A 19,491-nucleotide genomic window follows, 5' to 3' on the forward strand; every position below is an offset into this window, starting at 1 on the left:
TCGCGCCATCCGCCATCCCACGCCATATGTCAGAATGGGGCGCGCGCACAATATGCTCACGTGCGCCATATGTCAGAATGGGGCGCGCGCATAAGATGCTCATGTGCGCCATATGTCAGAATGGGGGGTGCGAGCACAAGATGCTCATGTGCGCCATATGTCAGAATGGGGGGCACGCGCACAAGATGCTCATGCGCGCCATATGTCAGAATGGGGCGCGCGCACAAGATGCTCATGTGCGCCATATGTCAGAATGGGGCGCGTGCACAAGATGCTCACGTGCGCCATATGTCAGAATGGGGGCCACGCGCACAAGATGCTCATGCGCACCATATGTCAGAATGGGGTGCGCGCACAAGATGCTCACGTGCGCCATTTGTCAGAATGGAAAGCATGCACAAGATGCTCATGTGCGCCATATGTCAGAATGAGGCACGCGCACAAGATGCTCATGTGCGCCATATGTCAGAATGGGGCGCGAGCACAAGATGCTCATGTGCGCCATATGTCAGAATGGGGCGCGTGCATAAGATGCTCATGTGCGCCATATGTCAGAATGGGGTGCGTGCACAAGATGCTCATGCGCGCCATATGTCAGAATGGAAAGCATGCACAAGATGCTCATGTGCGCCATATGTCAGAATGAGGCACGCGCACAAGATGCTCATGTGCGCCATATGTCAGAATGGGGCGCGAGCACAAGATGCTCATGTGCGCCATATGTCAGAATGGGGCGCGTGCATAAGATGCTCATGTGCGCCATATGTCAGAATGGGGTACGCGCACAAGATGCTCATGTGCGCCATATGTCAGAATGGGGTGTGCGCACAAGATGCTCACGTGCGCCATATGTCAGAATGGGGGGCACGCGCACAAGATGCTTATGCGCGCCATATGTCAGAATGGGGTGCGCGCACAAGATGCTCCTGTGCGCCATATGTCAGAATGCGGGGCGTGAGCACAAGATGCTCATGTGCGCCATACGTCAGAATGAGGCGCGTGCACAAGATGCTCATGTGCGCCATATGTCAGAATGGGGCGCGCGCACAAGATGCTCATGTGCGCCATATGTCAGAATGGGGTGCGTGCATAAGATGCTCAAGTGCGCCATATGTCAGAATGGGGTGCGCGCACAAGATGCTCATGTGCGCCATATGTCAGAATGGGGTGTGCGCACAAGATGCTCACGTGCGCCATATGTCAGAATGGGGAGCGCACACAAGATGCTCATGTGCGCCATATGTCAGAATGGGATGTGCGCACAAGATGCTCATGCACGCCGTATGTCAGAATGGGGTGCGCGCACAAGATGCTCATGTGCGCCATATGTCAGAATGGGGCGCGCGCACAAGATGCTCATGTGCGCCATATGTCAGAATGGGGCGCACGCACAAGATGCTCATGTGCGCCATATGTCAGAATGGGGGAACACGCACAAGATGCTCATGTGCGCCATATGTCAGAAGGGAGCGGGCACACAAGATGCTCATGTGCGTCATATGTCAGAATGGGGTGCGTGCACAAGATGCTCATTTGCGCCATATGTCAGAATGGGGCGCGCGCACAAGATGCTCATGTGCGCCATATGTCAGAATGGGGCGCGTGCACAAGATGCTCACGTGCGCCATATGTCAGAATGGGGGCCACGCTCACAAGATGCTCATGCGCACCATATGTCAGAATGGGGTGCACGCACAAGATGCTCATGTGCGCCATATGTCAGAATGGGACGCGTGCACAAGATGCTCATGTGCGCCATATGTCAGAATGGGGCGCGCGCACAAGATGCTCATGTGCGCCATATGTCAGAATGGGGTGTGCGCACAAGATGCTCACGTGCGCCATATGTCAGAATGGGGGGCACGCGCACAAGATGCTTATGCGCGCCATATGTCAGAATGGGGTGCGCGCACAAGATGCTCATGTGCGCCATATGTCAGAATGCGGGGCGTGAGCACAAGATGCTCATGTGCGCCATATGTCAGAATGAGGCGCGTGCACAAGATGCTCATGTGCGCCATATGTCAGAATGGGGCGCGCGCACAAGATGCTCATGTGCGCCATATGTCAGAATGGGGCGCGCATAAGATGCTCATGTGCGCCATATGTCAGAATGAGGTGCGCGCACAAGATGCTCATGTGCGCCATATGTCAGAATGGGGTGTGTGCACAAGATGCTCACGTGCGCCATACGTCAGAATGGGGCGTGCACACAAGATGCTCATGTGCGCCATATGTCAGAATGGGATGTGCGCACAAGATGCTCATGTGCGCCATATGTCAGAATGGGTCGCGCACACAAGATGCTCATGTGCGCCATATGTCAGAATGGGATGTGCGCACAAGATGCTCATGCGCGCCATATGTCAGAATGGGGTGCGCGCACAAGATGCTCATGTGCGCCATATGTCAGAATGGGGTGTGCACACAAGATGCTCATGTGCGCCATTTGTCAGAATCGGGCTCGCGCACAAGATGCTCATGTGCGCCATATGTCAGAATGGGGTGTGCACACAAGATGCTCATGCGCGCCATATGTCAGAATAGGGTGCGTGCACAAGATGCTCATGTGCGCCATATGTCAGAATGGGGTGTGCACACAAGATGCTCATGCGCGCCATATGTCAGAATAGGGTGCGTGCACAAGATACTCATTTGCGCCATATGTCAGAATGGGACGTGTGCACAAGATGCTCATGTGCGCCATATGTCCGAATGGGGAGCGCACACAAGATGCTCATGTGCGCCATATGTCAGAATGGGATGTGCGCACAAGATGCTCATGCACGCCGTATGTCAGAATGGGGTGCGCGCACAAGATGCTCATGTGCGCCATATGTCAGAATGGGGCGCGCGCACAAGATGCTCATGTGCGCCATATGTCAGAATGGGGCGCACGCACAAGATGCTCATGTGCGCCATATGTCAGAATGGGGGAACACGCACAAGATGCTCATGTGCGCCATATGTCAGAAGGGAGCGGGCACACAAGATGCTCATGTGCGCCATATGTCAGAATGGGGTGCGTGCACAAGATGCTCATTTGCGCCATATGTCAGAATGGGGCGCGCGCACAAGATGCTCATGTGCGCCATATGTCAGAATGGGGCGCGTGCACAAGATGCTCACGTGCGCCATATGTCAGAATGGGGGCCACGCTCACAAGATGCTCATGCGCACCATATGTCAGAATGGGGTGCACGCACAAGATGCTCATGTGCGCCATATGTCAGAATGGGACGCGTGCACAAGATGCTCATGTGCGCCATATGTCAGAATGGGGCGCGCGCACAAGATGCTCATGTGCGCCATATGTCAGAATGGGGTGTGCGCACAAGATGCTCACGTGCGCCATATGTCAGAATGGGGGGCACGCGCACAAGATGCTTATGCGCGCCATATGTCAGAATGGGGTGCGCGCACAAGATGCTCATGTGCGCCATATGTCAGAATGCGGGGCGTGAGCACAAGATGCTCATGTGCGCCATATGTCAGAATGAGGCGCGTGCACAAGATGCTCATGTGCGCCATATGTCAGAATGGGGCGCGCGCACAAGATGCTCATGTGCGCCATATGTCAGAATGGGGCGCGCATAAGATGCTCATGTGCGCCATATGTCAGAATGGGGTGCGCGCACAAGATGCTCATGTGCGCCATATGTCAGAATGGGGTGTGTGCACAAGATGCTCACGTGCGCCATACGTCAGAATGGGGCGTGCACACAAGATGCTCATGTGCGCCATATGTCAGAATGGGATGTGCGCACAAGATGCTCATGTGCGCCATATGTCAGAATGGGTCGCGCACACAAGATGCTCATGTGCGCCATATGTCAGAATGGGATGTGCGCACAAGATGCTCATGCGCGCCATATGTCAGAATGGGGTGCGCGCACAAGATGCTCATGTGCGCCATATGTCAGAATGGGGTGTGCACACAAGATGCTCATGTGCGCCATTTGTCAGAATCGGGCTCGCGCACAAGATGCTCATGTGCGCCATATGTCAGAATGGGGTGTGCACACAAGATGCTCATGCGCGCCATATGTCAGAATAGGGTGCGTGCACAAGATGCTCATGTGCGCCATATGTCAGAATGGGGTGTGCACACAAGATGCTCATGCGCGCCATATGTCAGAATAGGGTGCGTGCACAAGATACTCATTTGCGCCATATGTCAGAATGGGACGTGTGCACAAGATGCTCATGTGCGCCATATGTCCGAATGGGGAGCGCACACAAGATGCTCATGTGCGCCATATGTCAGAATAGGGTGCGTGCACAAGATGCTCATGTGCGCCATATGTCAGAATGGGGTGTGCACACAAGATGCTCATGCGCGCCATATGTCAGAATAGGGTGCGTGCACAAGATACTCATTTGCGCCATATGTCAGAATGGGACGTGTGCACAAGATACTCATGTGCCCCATTCTCAGCAGTGTGACGCGCGAGCGTGTGAGACACTCGGGCTTACCAGTCCCACAGTCCACTGCCTGTCACCAGCTCTAGCGATATGGCGAGCTGGCAGCAACACAGAGAGCGGCTTTAGTTTCCTGATGGGCAGATTTATTAAGCTTGGTGAAGTGATAAAGGGGGAAATTTACTAAGATGTGTATTCTACTTCACATGTGATGTTGCTGTGGGCAACTAATCAGATCCTGTCGCCTATCTTCTAGAGGGTGCTAAATAAATAAGAAGTAGATTCTGATTGGTTGCCCATAGCAACATCACATGTGAAGTAGTATCTTAGTCAATTTCCCCCAAAGTGTTTTGTTTTTATCACCGGAATATTAGTTCCTAACTGTGAAGTTACAGGCTTGGTTTGAAAAATGAAAGGTAGGAGCTGATTGGCCGGGGATAAAAACCAGACACTTTATCACCTTACAGAGCTTTATAAATCTGCCCCTCTGTTGCACAAAGTATAATCCACGATAAGTGTCTACATTGGGAATAAGGACATTGGCATTGGGGCTATTTAATAGCCCCTCGGTAAACATATTAACAGCAGTATGGGTACTTGTTTCCTATCTGGGCGCCCGCTAAGTTAATTGCGCACCATGCTATTCTCCGTAGAGAAATCTGATCGCATCGCATCGTACACATACACGATATTGAACGATGCGATGCGATGCGATGCGATCCGATTTCCCATAGGAAACAATGTTAAATGGATCAATTTACCCAAATCAGCATAGGGAAGAATGGTAAATGGGCCAGAAACCCCCAAAAAACCCACAGAGCAGTGGAATGTCCCCCCAAAAGTAGTTGACGCCACCCCGCCATCAACGTGAACCCGAAGCGTGGCGAGCGCAGCGAGCCCGCGAGGGGTGGCGGTACGCGTCCTCCGACCTTTTCATGCCCTACTATCCACTAGGGCGTGGAGTGAGAATAGAATAGTGTGGCGAGCGCAGCGAGCCACCGAGCCCGAAGCGTGGCGAGCGCAGCGAGCCCCGCGAGGGGACGCGGATACCTTCACAGGTAAACGCGTCCCTTTGCGGGCTTACCAGGTGTCCGCGTCGCCATGGACACCTGCGCTCGCCACGCTTCGGGTTCACGTTGATGGCGGGGTGGCGTCAACTACTTTTGGGGGGACATTTCAATGTTCAGGGGTGTTTTTGGCCCATTTACTATTGTTCCTATGATAATTTGGCTAAATTGAGCCATTTAACATTGTTTCCTATGGGAATTCAAATCGGATCGCATCGCATCGCATCGCATCGTTCAATATCGTGTATGTGTACGATGCGATGCGATCCGATTTCATTACGGTGCCGTACGTAGAAAACCTGGGCGCCCAGATAGGAAACAAGTACCGCAGTATGTTACCACTGCTAATAGGCTACCCCTTTTGTTTGTAGATCTGATGAAGTACCGCCAGTGACCAGTAGAGGCCACTCGATAAACTAAATAACTGTGCCACAGAAAGTGAAAGCATTTTTTGCAGGGACACTGATCTGTTACAAACTTGCTGGATATGGACAGAGGGAGCTGTGAAGAGAGAGATTGGAGATAGGAGAAGATAGGTAAAACTGTCACTGCTCAAAATGATAGAAAAAACTGTCACCACTCAAAGTGCAAGTACATTGCAGAAGCAGTCATTTTGACAGGCTTTTTAACTAGCATATCATAGAGGAATCAGAAAGGGGCAATGTTCCATTCCCCAACCCTGTAGTAATTTAGTAGAAGTTACCCATCAATGGAAATCAGTCATATTATACCATGTACATGTAGGAATGAAAACACAACCGGTAGAATAAAACACAGACACTGTTGTTTGTGAATTATAAAATTCCTTTCATTGGTCTGAGAATGGAATTTATTCATTGTTAAGCTGCAAAGCCAGAAAGCCCCAGATGTGTGATATGCAAACTCTACAATGGTCACGTTGCGTTACATATTTTCATATATGGTTTGACTTTGCAGTGGCTGGAGGTGGCTCTCTCCGGTGACAGGCTTGTTGTTATTATTAGCTGTTGGCTGTTGAAAAGTACAAAGATACTGTGAGATGTTGCAATGGTATTACAGTACATTAGTTCTATGAGACAGTTATCGAAATATTGTATTCAGATCTTCGTCGTTGAGGTCAAGTTTCCTGAGCAGTCAGATGTCCTCCTATTTGTACCTGGTTTATGTGAAGGACTATAAATAGTAAAGGCAACTGATCCTGGTTAATACTATTTGTTGGTCAGGACAGAAGTGTTCAGACAATGCCACCAACTAGAGGTGTAGGTAGTGCTATAACAGGGAGTCATCTCTCTCCCCACTGCCCAGTTACCTGCATTGGGGGTGGAGGGAGTGAGATCAGCCCCCCCACCCAGCAGACCTGGACCCAGGTAAAAAGAACTCCCCCCCCCCCCCCTCTCGACACCACACATATAAATGTACTTTGAAGACTACAGGTGGAGCCCCTCTCAACTGTCTTCCTTAGTTCTTGGCTCACCGTGGCTCACCATGGCTATCCTATTGTTCTCAGCAGCAATACAATACATAGGACAATACAGTAGGGGATTATCAGAGTCATCCTATTGCTCACTTAATCCGATTAAAGGGCTAGATGAGGAGGGCCCCATCTGTAACACTACTTGCATTATCACCATGATTTCTGCGTTGATGGTAATTTGGGAGTCAGGTGCATCGCACCCCTACACCCATTAGAGAACCTTTCTTGATTGGGTTGGCAATAAATTGAGACCGTGGGTTTGTCCCGGTCATATGCAAGACTAGATCCCCATTCTTTGAAAATTATCACCAGTTCTTTGAATGGTTATGGGAGATTTATCGAAGCTTAGATGGAGAGATAAACCAAAGCGTTCTTTCTCTCCAAGCTTTGATTATTCTCTTGCGTAAGGAGAAGGAACTCTGTAGTAGCATTAATCACCTCACCTGTAGTATACAATAGGATGTGTTATCATTCTGAAGGAGATCCGTGTATCCCACAGACTAAAAGAAGTAAAAAAGAAAAGTTTACAAAAATCTTCATGAGCAAAATAGAGACAAACATACAGATATAGCGCTGCTCATCCAGCACCGGGGTTCGCCAGACCACACCCACTGGCGAGCGGACGCTGCATCTGACTGGGACCCACACACACGCGCCCCAGTTTCCTGTCAGCAGGGGATGTGAATCCTACCCATCTCCACTTCAGGGAGATGGGCAGGGTTAGGGGGGGGGGGAGCAGGGGACGGCGACAAGGCGGCAGGGAGCCGGGGGGAGCTCCAGTTTAAGGGGTTGCGTGTGCATCTCGTACGCATGCATCCCCTTCCGGCGGTGGCCGGGGGCTAGCGATTCCACTGCCAACCCCTGCAAAGATGTGGCACACTCCATCTGTAACAAACTGAGCTGGCAATTGGAACCTGGATATTGACAGTGTCTAGTCAACAGTCAATAGGCCGGCACCAAAAAGTCCAAATGCGCTACACTAATTGGGGGTCCATGTCTTCAGGCGTCGACATTGACACAAATAGATGTGAAAACTCACGTCGACCTTTTCACGTGTCAACCATTGCCACGATCTTTTGCTTGTGTTGATCTTTTGTCAACGTTGACCTTGTGCATGTCGAACTCTTGTATACAACCTATTTACTGTCGACCTGGACAGTGTTAACCTATCACCCGGATGCCGTTTTAGACAAGTAAATTACTTTATAGATAGACAAATATACAGTCAATAATAATATTATACTATGAAGAATTGAGGGGCAGATTTATTAAGCTTGTAGAAGAGATAAACTGGAGATAAAGCAGAGAAAAGGTAAAAGGAGATAAAGCACAGCCAATCAACTCCCAACTGTCTTTTTCAAACACAGCTGATTGGCTGGTGCTTTATCTCCTTTTACCTTTTCTCCACTTTATCTCCAGTTTATCTCTTCTCCAAGCTTAATAAATCTGCCCCTGAGGGTCACATACTAAACATCCCGATATGCAGATTGTACCTTTGTAGAGTACACGTTCTCCTTCGATTCTAATTTTCTAGCCAAACTTCCCTGTCAAAACAAGAAACCCTGTATCAGAGGAATGTGTTACTCATGACTACATATATACTGTATATAATCTACATTTGACCCTGAAGATGTGCTATTTGCAAAGAATGAAGTATTAGAGTAAGACATTGTTGAATTAACCCCTTACCGCCGCAGCCTGTTTTTGCCTTCCTGACAGAGCCCTTTTTTCAAATCTGATATGTATCACTTTATGTGGGGATAACTTTTTATTGCTTTTACTTATCCCAGTGATTTTGAGATTGTTTTCTTGTGACACATTGTACTTTAAGTTAGTGGTAAATTTTGGTCGATACAGTCTGTGTTTATTTGTGAAAAATACAAAAATGTCGTAAAAAAATTGAAAATTTTGCAATTTTCAAAATGTTAAATTTTCTGCTTGTGAGACAAATAATCATACCACTCAAAATAGTTAATAACTAACAAAGACCATATGTCTACTTTATGTTGCCATCATTATTTCAACCTCCTTTTAATTTTTTTGGACACTAGGAGGCTTAAAATATGAATAGCAAATTCTCAAATTTTCAAGAAAATTTCAAACACTGATTTTTTTAGGGACCAGTTCAGTTCTGATGTGACTTTGAGGGACTTCTATGTGAGACACCCCCATAAATGATGCCATTTCAAAAACTGCACCCCTCACAGTATTCAAAACAGCATTCTGGAAGTTTGTTAACCCTTTAGGTGTTTCACAGGAATTAAAACAAGGTGTAGGTGAAATTTCAAAATTTCATTTTTTTTGCAGATTTTCAATTTTAATACATTTTTCTAAGGAACACAGTAGATTTTACTAGAGAAATGTGACTAAAAATTGATTCCCCCAATTCTTTTGTTTTCATAAATATCCTATATGTGGCCCTAGTGTGCACGTTGACCAAACCACAGGCTTCATAATAGAAGGAGCACCTACTTGATTTTGGAGCCTCCTTTTTATGAGATTATTTTTTAGGCACCATGTAGGTTTCTAGGCACCATAAGATGCTAAAAGTTAGGAACCTCCCCCACAATCGACCCTATTTTGCAAACTACACCCCTCAGGGAATTCATCTAGGGGTATAGTGTACATTTCAAACCCCCAGGGGTTTCACCAATTTTGGTACAACTGGGCAGTGAAAATAAAAAATTACATTTTTTTACACAAAAATGCAGTTCTGGCTCAAAATTTTTCATTTTTACAAGGAATGAAGGAGACAAAGCACCCCAAAATCTGTGCCGCAATTTCTCCCGAGTACGGCAATGCCTCATATGTGACCCAAAAATACCATTTGGGTGCATGGCAGGACTCAGAAGGGAAGGAGTGATATTTGGATTTTGCAGCACAGATTCTGGTGGAATGAATGGTGGGTGCTATGTCGCATTAGCAAGACCCCCGAAGCACCAATACAGTGGAATTCCCCCACAAGTGACCCCATTTTGCAAACTACACCCCTCAGGGAATTCATCTAGGGGTATAGTGTACATTTCAAACCCCCAGGGGTTTCACCAATTTTGGTACAACTGGGCTGTGAAAATGAAAAATTACATTTTTTTACACAAAAATGCAGTTCTGGCTCAAAATTTTTCATTTTCACAAGGAATGAAGGAGACAAAGCACCCCAAAATCTGTGCCACAATTTCTCCCGAGTACGGCAATGCCTCATATGTGACCAAAAAATACCATTTGGGTGCATGGCAGGACTCAGAAGGGAAGGAGTGATATTTGGATTTTGCAGCACAGATTCTGGTGGAATGAATGGTGGGTGCTATGTCGCATTAGCAAGACCCCTGAAGCACCAATACAGTGGAACCCCCCCACAAGTGACCCCATTTTGCAAACCACACCCCTCAGGGAATTCATCTAGGGGTATAGTGTACATTTCAAACCCCCAGGGGTTTCACCAATTTTGGTACAACTGGGCTGTGAAAATGAAAAATTACATTTTTTACACAAAAATGCAGTTCTGGCTCAAAATGTTTCATTTTCACAAGGAATGAAGGAGACAAAGCACCCCAAAATCGGTGCCGTAATTTCTCCCAAGTACGGCAATGCCTCATATGTGACCAAAAAATACCATTTGGGTGCATGGCAGGACTCAGAAGGGAAGGAGTGATATTTGGATTTTGCAGCACAGATTCTGATGGAATGAATGGTGGGTGCTATGTCGCATTAGCAAGACCCCCGAAGCACGGTGAAATGATGAACCTAATAATCCATAGATGTGTGGTATATTTTAAAACACTCCTTCATACATAGGCCGGGTTTGTCGGGGCAAGTTTCACAGTGGAAAATAGTTTGCTTTCTTATTCCCTTTTTATAGCAAACTTTGCATCTTTTTTGTGTCCTGCCCTTTTTTCCAGTGGAGAGGATTTAGTTAGGAAAATGCTGCCCTGATACAATACGGGGGCCAGTACTAGAAGTACTGGGGCCAGTACTAGAAGTACTGGGGTCCTCTGCCTGCTGGTTCCCAAATATTAGGCCCTTTATGACTTCCTCTTGAAAGTGCATAAATGTCCCCATCTGGCTGGTAGAACGGAATAGTACGTAAGCGTTATACAGTGCCATCTGGATGATATACACGGCCAGCTTCTTATACCATATTTTTGTTTTCCACAGGGCACTGTACGGCTTCAGTACCTGATCTGAAAGATTTACTCCGCCCATGTACTTATTGTAATCTAGGATACAAATAGATTTTGAGGTGTGGGTACTGGTACCTCGTACAGGGACGGAAGTGGTACTGTCTCTGTGAATTGTTGTCAGTATAAGGACATCCCTCTTGTCCTTATATTTGACCAACAACATATTTTCGGTGGATTGTGCCCTGCTTTCACCCTTTCTCAGTAATTGGGCAACGTGCGTTTTTGGGAGGCCTCTTTGGTTCTTGCGCACAGTACCGCAAGCTGCTGTACCTCTTGAACCAAGGGCCTTAAACAGGGGGATGCTGGTGTAAAAGTTATCCACATAGAGGTGATAACCCTTATCCAGGAAGGGGTGCACTAAATCCCAGACAATCTTTCCACTAACACCTACGAGGGAGGGGGGGCATTCTGGCGGTTCAATTCTTGTGTCCTTCCCTTCATATACCCTAAACCTGTGGGTGTACCCTGAGGTACTTTCACAGCTTATACATTTTTATGCCATACCTTGCCCTCTTATTGGGAAGGTACTGGCGGAATTTAACCCTTCCTTTAAAATGTATAAGTGACTCGTCTACACAAATGAATTTTTCGGGGATGTACATCTCAGCAAATTTGGCGCTGAAATGATCAATGACCGGCCTGACTTTGAATAGCCGGTCAAAGGTGGGATCATCTCTGGGTGGGCACTGTGCATTATCGTTGTAATGCAAAAATTTAAGGATCGTCTCAAAACGAGTCCGGGTCATGGCCATACAATGAAGTGGGGTGCTGTACAGAACATCTGTACTGCAATATTGCCTAATTTCTGGCTTTTTAACTATGCCCATATGTAACACCAGACCCCAAAACGTCATCATCTCTACTGCATCTACAGGGGTCCACCTAGCAAATGATGACGTGGGGTTTTGGGCAATAAACTGCTGGGCATATAAATTACTTTGGTCCACCATTAAATTTATAAAATCATCAGAGAAAAAGACTTTGAAAAAGTCAATTTCTTTGAGGCCTGTAGTATCAAATTGGATTCCTGGGTTGGCCAAAAACTCAGGAACCTGGGGCTCAAAATTGTCTGGTGGTGGGGTCCATATGAGATCAATCATTGGGGGGGGGGTCTCAGCTGCTCTACAGGGGCGTCTTTGAGGGGGTCCCTCATCACTAGAGGAGGAAGAGGAGCTTAAGACGAATGCAAATTAATCGCTTACTTCACTGGCTGTGTCAGTGTCAGAGGCAATAAGGGCATATGCCTCCTCCGCTGAAAACAGTCTTTGGGATGATTGGGACATTTTTATTATTTTTGTGTTTGTGTAAGTGTAGTGTTTTAACACGTGTATAGTGTAGGGGGGGGGGTACAAACTTTATTTCAACACGGGGGGTATGTAGTGTGTATGTAGTGCTTTAACACGTGTAAGTGCACTTAAGGGGCAGCAGCTTCAAGGCAGATTTTGGTACAACCTTGAAGGGGTTAAAAGAAAAAAAAAAAGCTCCTGCGCCAAAAATTGAGCACAGATGTTGGTCAGTAACGTCCGTCACTGATCAGCGCTCAGCGGCCACAGGACACCCACAAAATCACCGTGGGTGTAAAAAAAAATAAAAAAAAGACCCCACAGCACCCTCCAAAAAAAAAAAAAAAAATGCTGATGAGTCAAAGGCAACAGGAATTTGATCCCCCCCCAAAAAAATTAGATCAACCCTGTGCCAAAAATGCTGATCAGTGATGTACGTCACTGATCAGCGCTCAGCGGCCACAGGACACCCACAAAATCACTGTGGGTGTAAAAATTTTTTAAAAAAAGACCCCACAGCACCCTCCAAAAAAATTAAAATAAAAAAAAACTGCTGATGAGTCAAAGGCAACAGGAATTTGATCCAAAAAAAAAAAATTAGATCAACCCTGTGCCAAAAATGGTGATCAGTGATGTACGTCACTGATCAGCGCTCAGCGGCCACAGGACACCCACAAAATCACCGTGGGTGTAAAAATTTTTTTTAAAAAAGACCCCACAGCACCCTTAAAAAAAAAAAAAAACTGCTGATCAGTGATGCAACACTGATTAGCAGTGAGGGGCAGCAGGCACACAACTTTTGGTGCAACCTGACGGGGTATATATATAAAAAAAAAAACCCTGCACCCCAAAAAAGTTGCTGATCAGTTAATTTATACTGATCAGCACAAAAGGGGGGCAGCAGGGGGCAGCAGAGACAAAATTATATTACACAATATTATATTCTATGACACAATGACGCTGCAGCAGCAGCAGCACAACAACCAGGAAGCACCAGGAAGCACCAGCAACCAGGAAGCACCAGCAGCAGGCAGCACGGATGCCACCACACCACCAACGCTGATCAGGTCAGTATAAGAGGACAGATGGGCACGGAGAATGCTCTGCACGCTGTTCCTGACCGGAATGGCGGCTGCAGGGCTGTCTCCGTTATTTCCTCTGAGGTGTAATGGCTGTGATTGGTCCGTCGGTCCGACGGACCAATCACAGCCTTGGGGGCAGGTGGGGTGAGGTGGGGTGACCACCAGTGACCCCTTTACACCCGGTGCTGATTGGTGCTGTACTTAACAGCACCAATTACCACCGATCCCTGTGTTACCGAGCGCCGTTATTCGCCGGTACACAGAAAACGCTGCAATTGGCTGTTCACATTTGAACAGCATATCACAGCGATCGCCGATGGGGGCCACGAGGGAAGATGTCTGCTGTCAGGGACAGCAGCCATCGTCCCTCTGTCACCGCGTCTATAGACGCGGTGACACTTTAAAGTCATGACGTACATTTATGCCATGCGTCGGAAAGTACATCCTGACTATGACGTAAATGTACGTCAAATGTCGGGAAGGGGTTAAAGGCCTTCCCCAAAACCACCGTTATTGGAAACTGTAAAATCCAATTAACTAGAAATTTTATATTATATAGAAAAACGGTCTTTCCGGCTTTGGAGACGGGGGTTTCTTCATTTTATAAACAATGGGAAGTACTTATAGAATCACTTGACTCGTCTATCCGAAATAAGATTAGGAAAGTGTTTGAGAAGACAAGTTGGTCATTGATGCGCCAAATTTCATAAACTTACATTTTTATTATTATTATTATTATTATTATTATTATTATTATTATTATTATTATTATTATTATTATTATAAAATAGTTTTTAACTAATGTAATCTGTAAAACATGTCGATAAATGTGAACTTAGTATAATTGAATATATTTATTCCAAAATCTATGATATCTCGTAATGCTTTAATTTCCCTTTATTCTTATTTATTTATTTATTGTTACTATCACTTTGATGTATTGTATTATTGTTTCTGTTCAATTGTGAAAATCTAATAAAAAAGTTATTATAAAGGCCTTATTCACTAAGCATTTTTGAAAATTTTTAAAGATCCGTGCATACGTGACCATAGTTTATGATGTGCGGTCAAGGGGCTATCAACCGAACATTGTGGGGGGCATGGCCCACACAACGGAGGAGTGTCTAGAATTATGGTTGGCGGGCAAAAGGACTGAGTAAAGTCACATGCAGTCACTGCAACCCGAAATATGGCTACGCAGTGATTTTCTTCGCAGCCAGCTTGTGCAGTCAGCGGCTTGATCCTGGATTGGAGCGAGGTTCAAGATTCTGGGTCCAATCCCTCATATGCGATGTGAAAGCTATATTACTTTGCTACAGTATGTGTGTGTGTGTGATCATTTGAGAATACTACCTCATTTGTTCTCCTGAAATATTGTTTCTTCCTGTTAAACAAAGAACATTAGTTAGAAATGAACACAAATAGTGCTAATTTACAATGATAAACCATTGCGTTGCATGATTGATTGTTGAGTTACCATGTTATTATTGTTATTATTGGTCTACTATATATTGCAGGAGCAATGAATTACAGTAGATCTATTCTTTATTTGTGTTGGGTCTAAATATGTTCTACATATTTATATATATATATATAGACAATCTTGTAGCGAGGGCGGCACTCTGAGACTTCATAAGAATTTTCAAAATGCTTTATTGCATATCAATCCACCGACACAGTGTTTCGAGCTACTGCTCGTCCTCAGGGCATGACAAACTATCATACAATGCACAGTAAAATACCCAAAAACGTGAATATCCCCGCCCACACATAATTGCATACTCACCTGGATCAGCTGTCCCCGCCGTCCTGTTGGCGCGAAGTCGGACCGTCCGGTCACTCACTCAGGCTTCCTGGTTGCGTCACAGCTTGTGCGACGCCTCCCGGGGCGCCCAGTGATGACATCAGCACTGTCTTTCATTCTGCCTCACAGGACTACGCTGTACGGCCGCCGGGTGGTTGCTATAGAAACTGAATAAACAACAGAAAAAAAAGGAGTTTAAAAACGCATTCAAAACACGTAAATACATAATAATACACAATCAACAAGATTAGTATCATTCACAATGTGTTAAGGCAACATAATGACTCTATTATTTGCATATTTAGATAATTTTTAGTCATTTCAATATCAAATTTATTTTTATTTATAAATAAATCATGTGCTATCCACTGGCCTACTATGATACCTTTATGTCAATATATGGCAAATATTAATGGAATATGTAAAAAGGATCTGCGGGAATAATACCAACAAGATTCCTTTAAAGAAAGCTTTGCAGCCCATGCTGCTCATTGAGCCCTCTTGGTGCAATCGTGTCCAAGGTGAAAATCCACCTCGCCTCCGACTGCAGCAAGAGTTTACCTCTATTACCTCCTCTGGGTGGTGCAGGAACATGATCAATAATTTTAGATTTTAAACTAGCGACACTGTGACCCATTTGGGCACAGTGTCTTGCTACGGGTTGTTCACTGCTACCACTATTCAATGCCAATCTAATGGCATACCGGTGGTTTGCCATACGTTCTTTAAATTGACACTCTGTCTTGCCCACGTAGTAAAGACCACATGGACAAGACAGAGTGTACACAACGAATCTACTAGAACAGGTTACAGCATGTTTGATAGGAAGTTTACGTCCTGTGTGTGGGTGTGTGATGTAGTCACCCACCATCATGGAACGACAAGTAATGCATCCTATGCATCTGAAACACCCAGCCGGGCGAGTCAGAAAGTGCTTAGGAGCAGATTTTTTAGTAAGACTACTGACATCTAACTTCACCAGTAAATCACCTAGGTTCTTCCCCCGTTTGTACGCTGGCATCAGCTGTAGTTTGTTTAAACCTGGGAGATCCTTATCAGTAGTGATTAATGGCCACAATTTTTTAACCCTTTTAGTGATTACCGGACTTTCATTAGAGAATTGATTAACCCAAGGTAATTTTTGGGTAGTTGTAACTTCCTTTGTTGCTGGGTTTAATGCTTCTTCTCTAGGGATGTTAATCACTTTGTTTTTTACCCTTTCTAGATCTCTGCGTCTATAACCTCGATGTTCAAATCTCTCTTGCATAAGGTTAAGGTCTTTCAGGGTTTGGTCTGGGTCACTTGTGATGCGCTTAACCCTTAACATTTGCGAATAGGGAAGGCCATCACGGAGGGGTAAAGGGTGGCAGCTTTCATGTCTGAGCATGGTATTCCTATCTGTCTCTTTGACGTAAAGCATAGTAGATAGTTTGTTATTATTCAATTTAATGCTAACATCTAAGAAGTTAACCATACTCTCATCAATGACATATGTGAACTTTACTGGGCTGTTGGAAAGATTATGTTGGACAAAAAGGTCTATTAAAGATTGCTTTGACCCTCTCCACAGTAGCAAGAGGTCATCAATGTACCTTAAATATAAAACAATTTTATCACTATCGGGACCTTGAAAAAACAATCGATTGTCAATTTCACACATAAACGCATTGGCGTACGATGGGGCCACCGAGGACCCCATCGCACAGCCAAGGCGCTGTCTGTAATGATTGTTGTTGAAAACAAAGTAATTCCTGTTAAGGACTAAAGACAATAATTGCATAAACAAATGGGTTGGAGGCCCATGATAATATACATTATCCCGTATTAAGTTATGCACAGCTTCCATACCTTCCTGATGCGGAATGCATGTGTATAGGCTGGTAACATCAGCACTACACAGAAGCATTCCCTCAGGGCAAATATCAATTTCACCTAATCTATTGATAAGCATATTAGTATCCCTAAGGTACGCTCTAGTTTGTTGGATACATGGATTTAAGAAACAATCCAGATAGGTGGACACTGGATGATAGAGCGACCCCCTGGCAGATATGATAGGTCTGCCAGGGGGGTCTTGCAATCCTTTGTGCACCTTAGGCAAGGTATAGAAAAGGGGAGTTATTGGAAACTCTGTATGTAAAGCTGTACAAACATCATCTGTAATAAAACCTTCATTTTTAGCTTGCAATAGTACAGAGTTTAACTCATTCTTAAATCTGTGGGTTGGGTCAATGTCCAAAAGTTCATATACTGTAACATCAGTTAATTGTCTTTGACACTCTCCTATGTACTTATGCAGATCCTGCACTACTACTGAGCCGCCTTTATCAGCTCTGCGGATGACCACATCAGAACGCTGCTGTAGCCTCCGCATCGCTTGGCGCTCAGTACCAGAAAGATTATCAGAATAAATGAACTCTGACACATTATCATAGGCGGCATTTTCCATCATTCTAGTGAATGATTTAATAGAGTGGTTATGAGTCTGCGGATCAAAAGAAGATCTTGGCTGTAATTTTTTAAGTTGCGCAGGTATATCACTTGGTATGGCAGGGATCTGAGGCTTGTTCCCAAAATGTTCTTTTAGCCTCAAAGATCGACCAAATTTGAAACAGTCTACTTTCCATTGAAAAGCATTACGTTTGTAAGATGGTACAAAAGACAAACCTTTTGACAGCACTGCCTGCTCATCATCGTCCAAGGGAGTCTCTGACAAATTGAACACAAGATTTTTTTCTAGCGGGCGTTTTTGCGCCCTGCTTTGCCTTTCGCTTTGGTGGCCGCGCCTCGTCCGGCGCCTCGGCCTATTGGTGGTTTTAGGGAGCCACGTGTAATTGCTCCTAAAGGGCGGGCATCATTTGAGGTAGAGGGTGTCTGTCCATCCGTCTCACTTGCAGACGTACTAGTCCCCTCATAATCCGTATGATAACGTTGTCTCGGGTATCTCTCAAATTGCCTTCTTACTTTGGGCCTTTCAGTGCTTAGCCAAAGGTATACACGATTCTGCTCGTAATCGAGCTGCACTTTGCGTTTTTTTTCACGCTTAAAGCGCAATAAGTCTTTTTGATATTGTTCAATTTGTTTGTCCAACTTGGTAATCCAATCGGTCTGTTTATCATTGGTAAATGAACTCTTATTTGTGAGCTCAAAGGCGGCCAGCTTATCCCTCGTGATTTTTAGCTCTTTAGTGGACTCATCCACTACCAGCAACAATAAGTCCATTGAGCACTTATTAAGGATGCTGACCCACCTTTTGCAAAAGGCAGTATTCTGTCTACCAATAGTGGGGGTGTTGGTGACCCTAAACCCCCGAGGTATAAGTTTGTCTTTATAATAATCCGCAAGTGTCGACGCATGCATACTATAGTCGACCTCTCGCTTTTTCAACGCATACCAGTCCTTGTAAAGATCTTCATTGTCCACAGCCGGGGTATGAGCAGATGAACTGCCGGCTTGTATAATCGAATCAGCTTCAGCCTCAGAGTAGCTGAAGCGCTCTTTGCTGTCGATTTGAGAAAAGTTCACTCCATATTCAGAAGATTCCATGTCAAAAATATAACAGGTATCACAGAACTGCCACTGCAGGATAGCAGATGTATGCTGCCTTATCAGCAGAGATATTTCCCTTCAGGTATAGTAAAATGATGGTGGGTGCCTTGATAGAAGATAACAGGATTGATCGCCACAAACAATCCCACTTCAATATACATACAGATTGATCCGGCACTCCCAGGGTTAAAAATGCAGCTTGCTCTGGTGCCCTTCCAGCATAAACAGCGATATAGACAATCTTGTAGCGAGGGCGGCACTCTGAGACTTCATAAGAATTTTCAAAATGCTTTATTGCATATCAATCCACCGACACAGTGTTTCGAGCTACTGCTCGTCCTCAGGGCATGACAAACTATCATACAATGCACAGTAAAATACCCAAAAACGTGAATATCCCCGCCCACACATAATTGCATACTCACCTGGATCAGCTGTCCCCGCCGTCCTGTTGGCGCGAAGTCGGACCGTCCGGTCACTCACTCAGGCTTCCTGGTTGCGTCACAGCTTGTGCGACGCCTCCCGGGGCGCCCAGTGATGACATCAGCACTGTCTTTCATTCTGCCTCACAGGACTACGCTGTACGGCCGCCGGGTGGTTGCTATAGAAACTGAATAAACAACAGAAAAAAAAGGAGTTTAAAAACGCAT

General features: G+C 45.6%; 1 protein-coding gene across 2 annotated transcripts in view; it reads right to left on the reverse strand.

The window, feature by feature from the left end:
• Positions 1–6,290: 6,290 nt before the first annotated feature.
• LOC146041721 (B-cell receptor CD22-like) overlaps positions 6,291–19,491 on the reverse strand; it is a 37,464-nt gene continuing 24,263 nt past the window's right edge. For both annotated transcript variants that reach the window (XM_083161636.1, XM_083161635.1), the window contains 4 exons: positions 14,842–14,872; positions 8,436–8,486; positions 7,386–7,442; positions 6,291–6,479 (listed from right to left, as the gene is read on the reverse strand). In XM_083161636.1, coding sequence (XP_083017762.1) covers positions 6,393–6,479; positions 7,386–7,442; positions 8,436–8,486; positions 14,842–14,872 — 226 coding nt within the window. In that variant the 3' untranslated portion in view covers positions 6,291–6,392. The remainder of the gene's footprint in view (positions 6,480–7,385; positions 7,443–8,435; positions 8,487–14,841; positions 14,873–19,491) is intronic.

This window comes from Crinia signifera, chromosome 19 (assembly GCF_055691185.1).
Source record: "Crinia signifera chromosome 19, ASM5569118v1, whole genome shotgun sequence".
Classification (NCBI taxonomy): domain Eukaryota; kingdom Metazoa; phylum Chordata; class Amphibia; order Anura; family Myobatrachidae; genus Crinia; species Crinia signifera.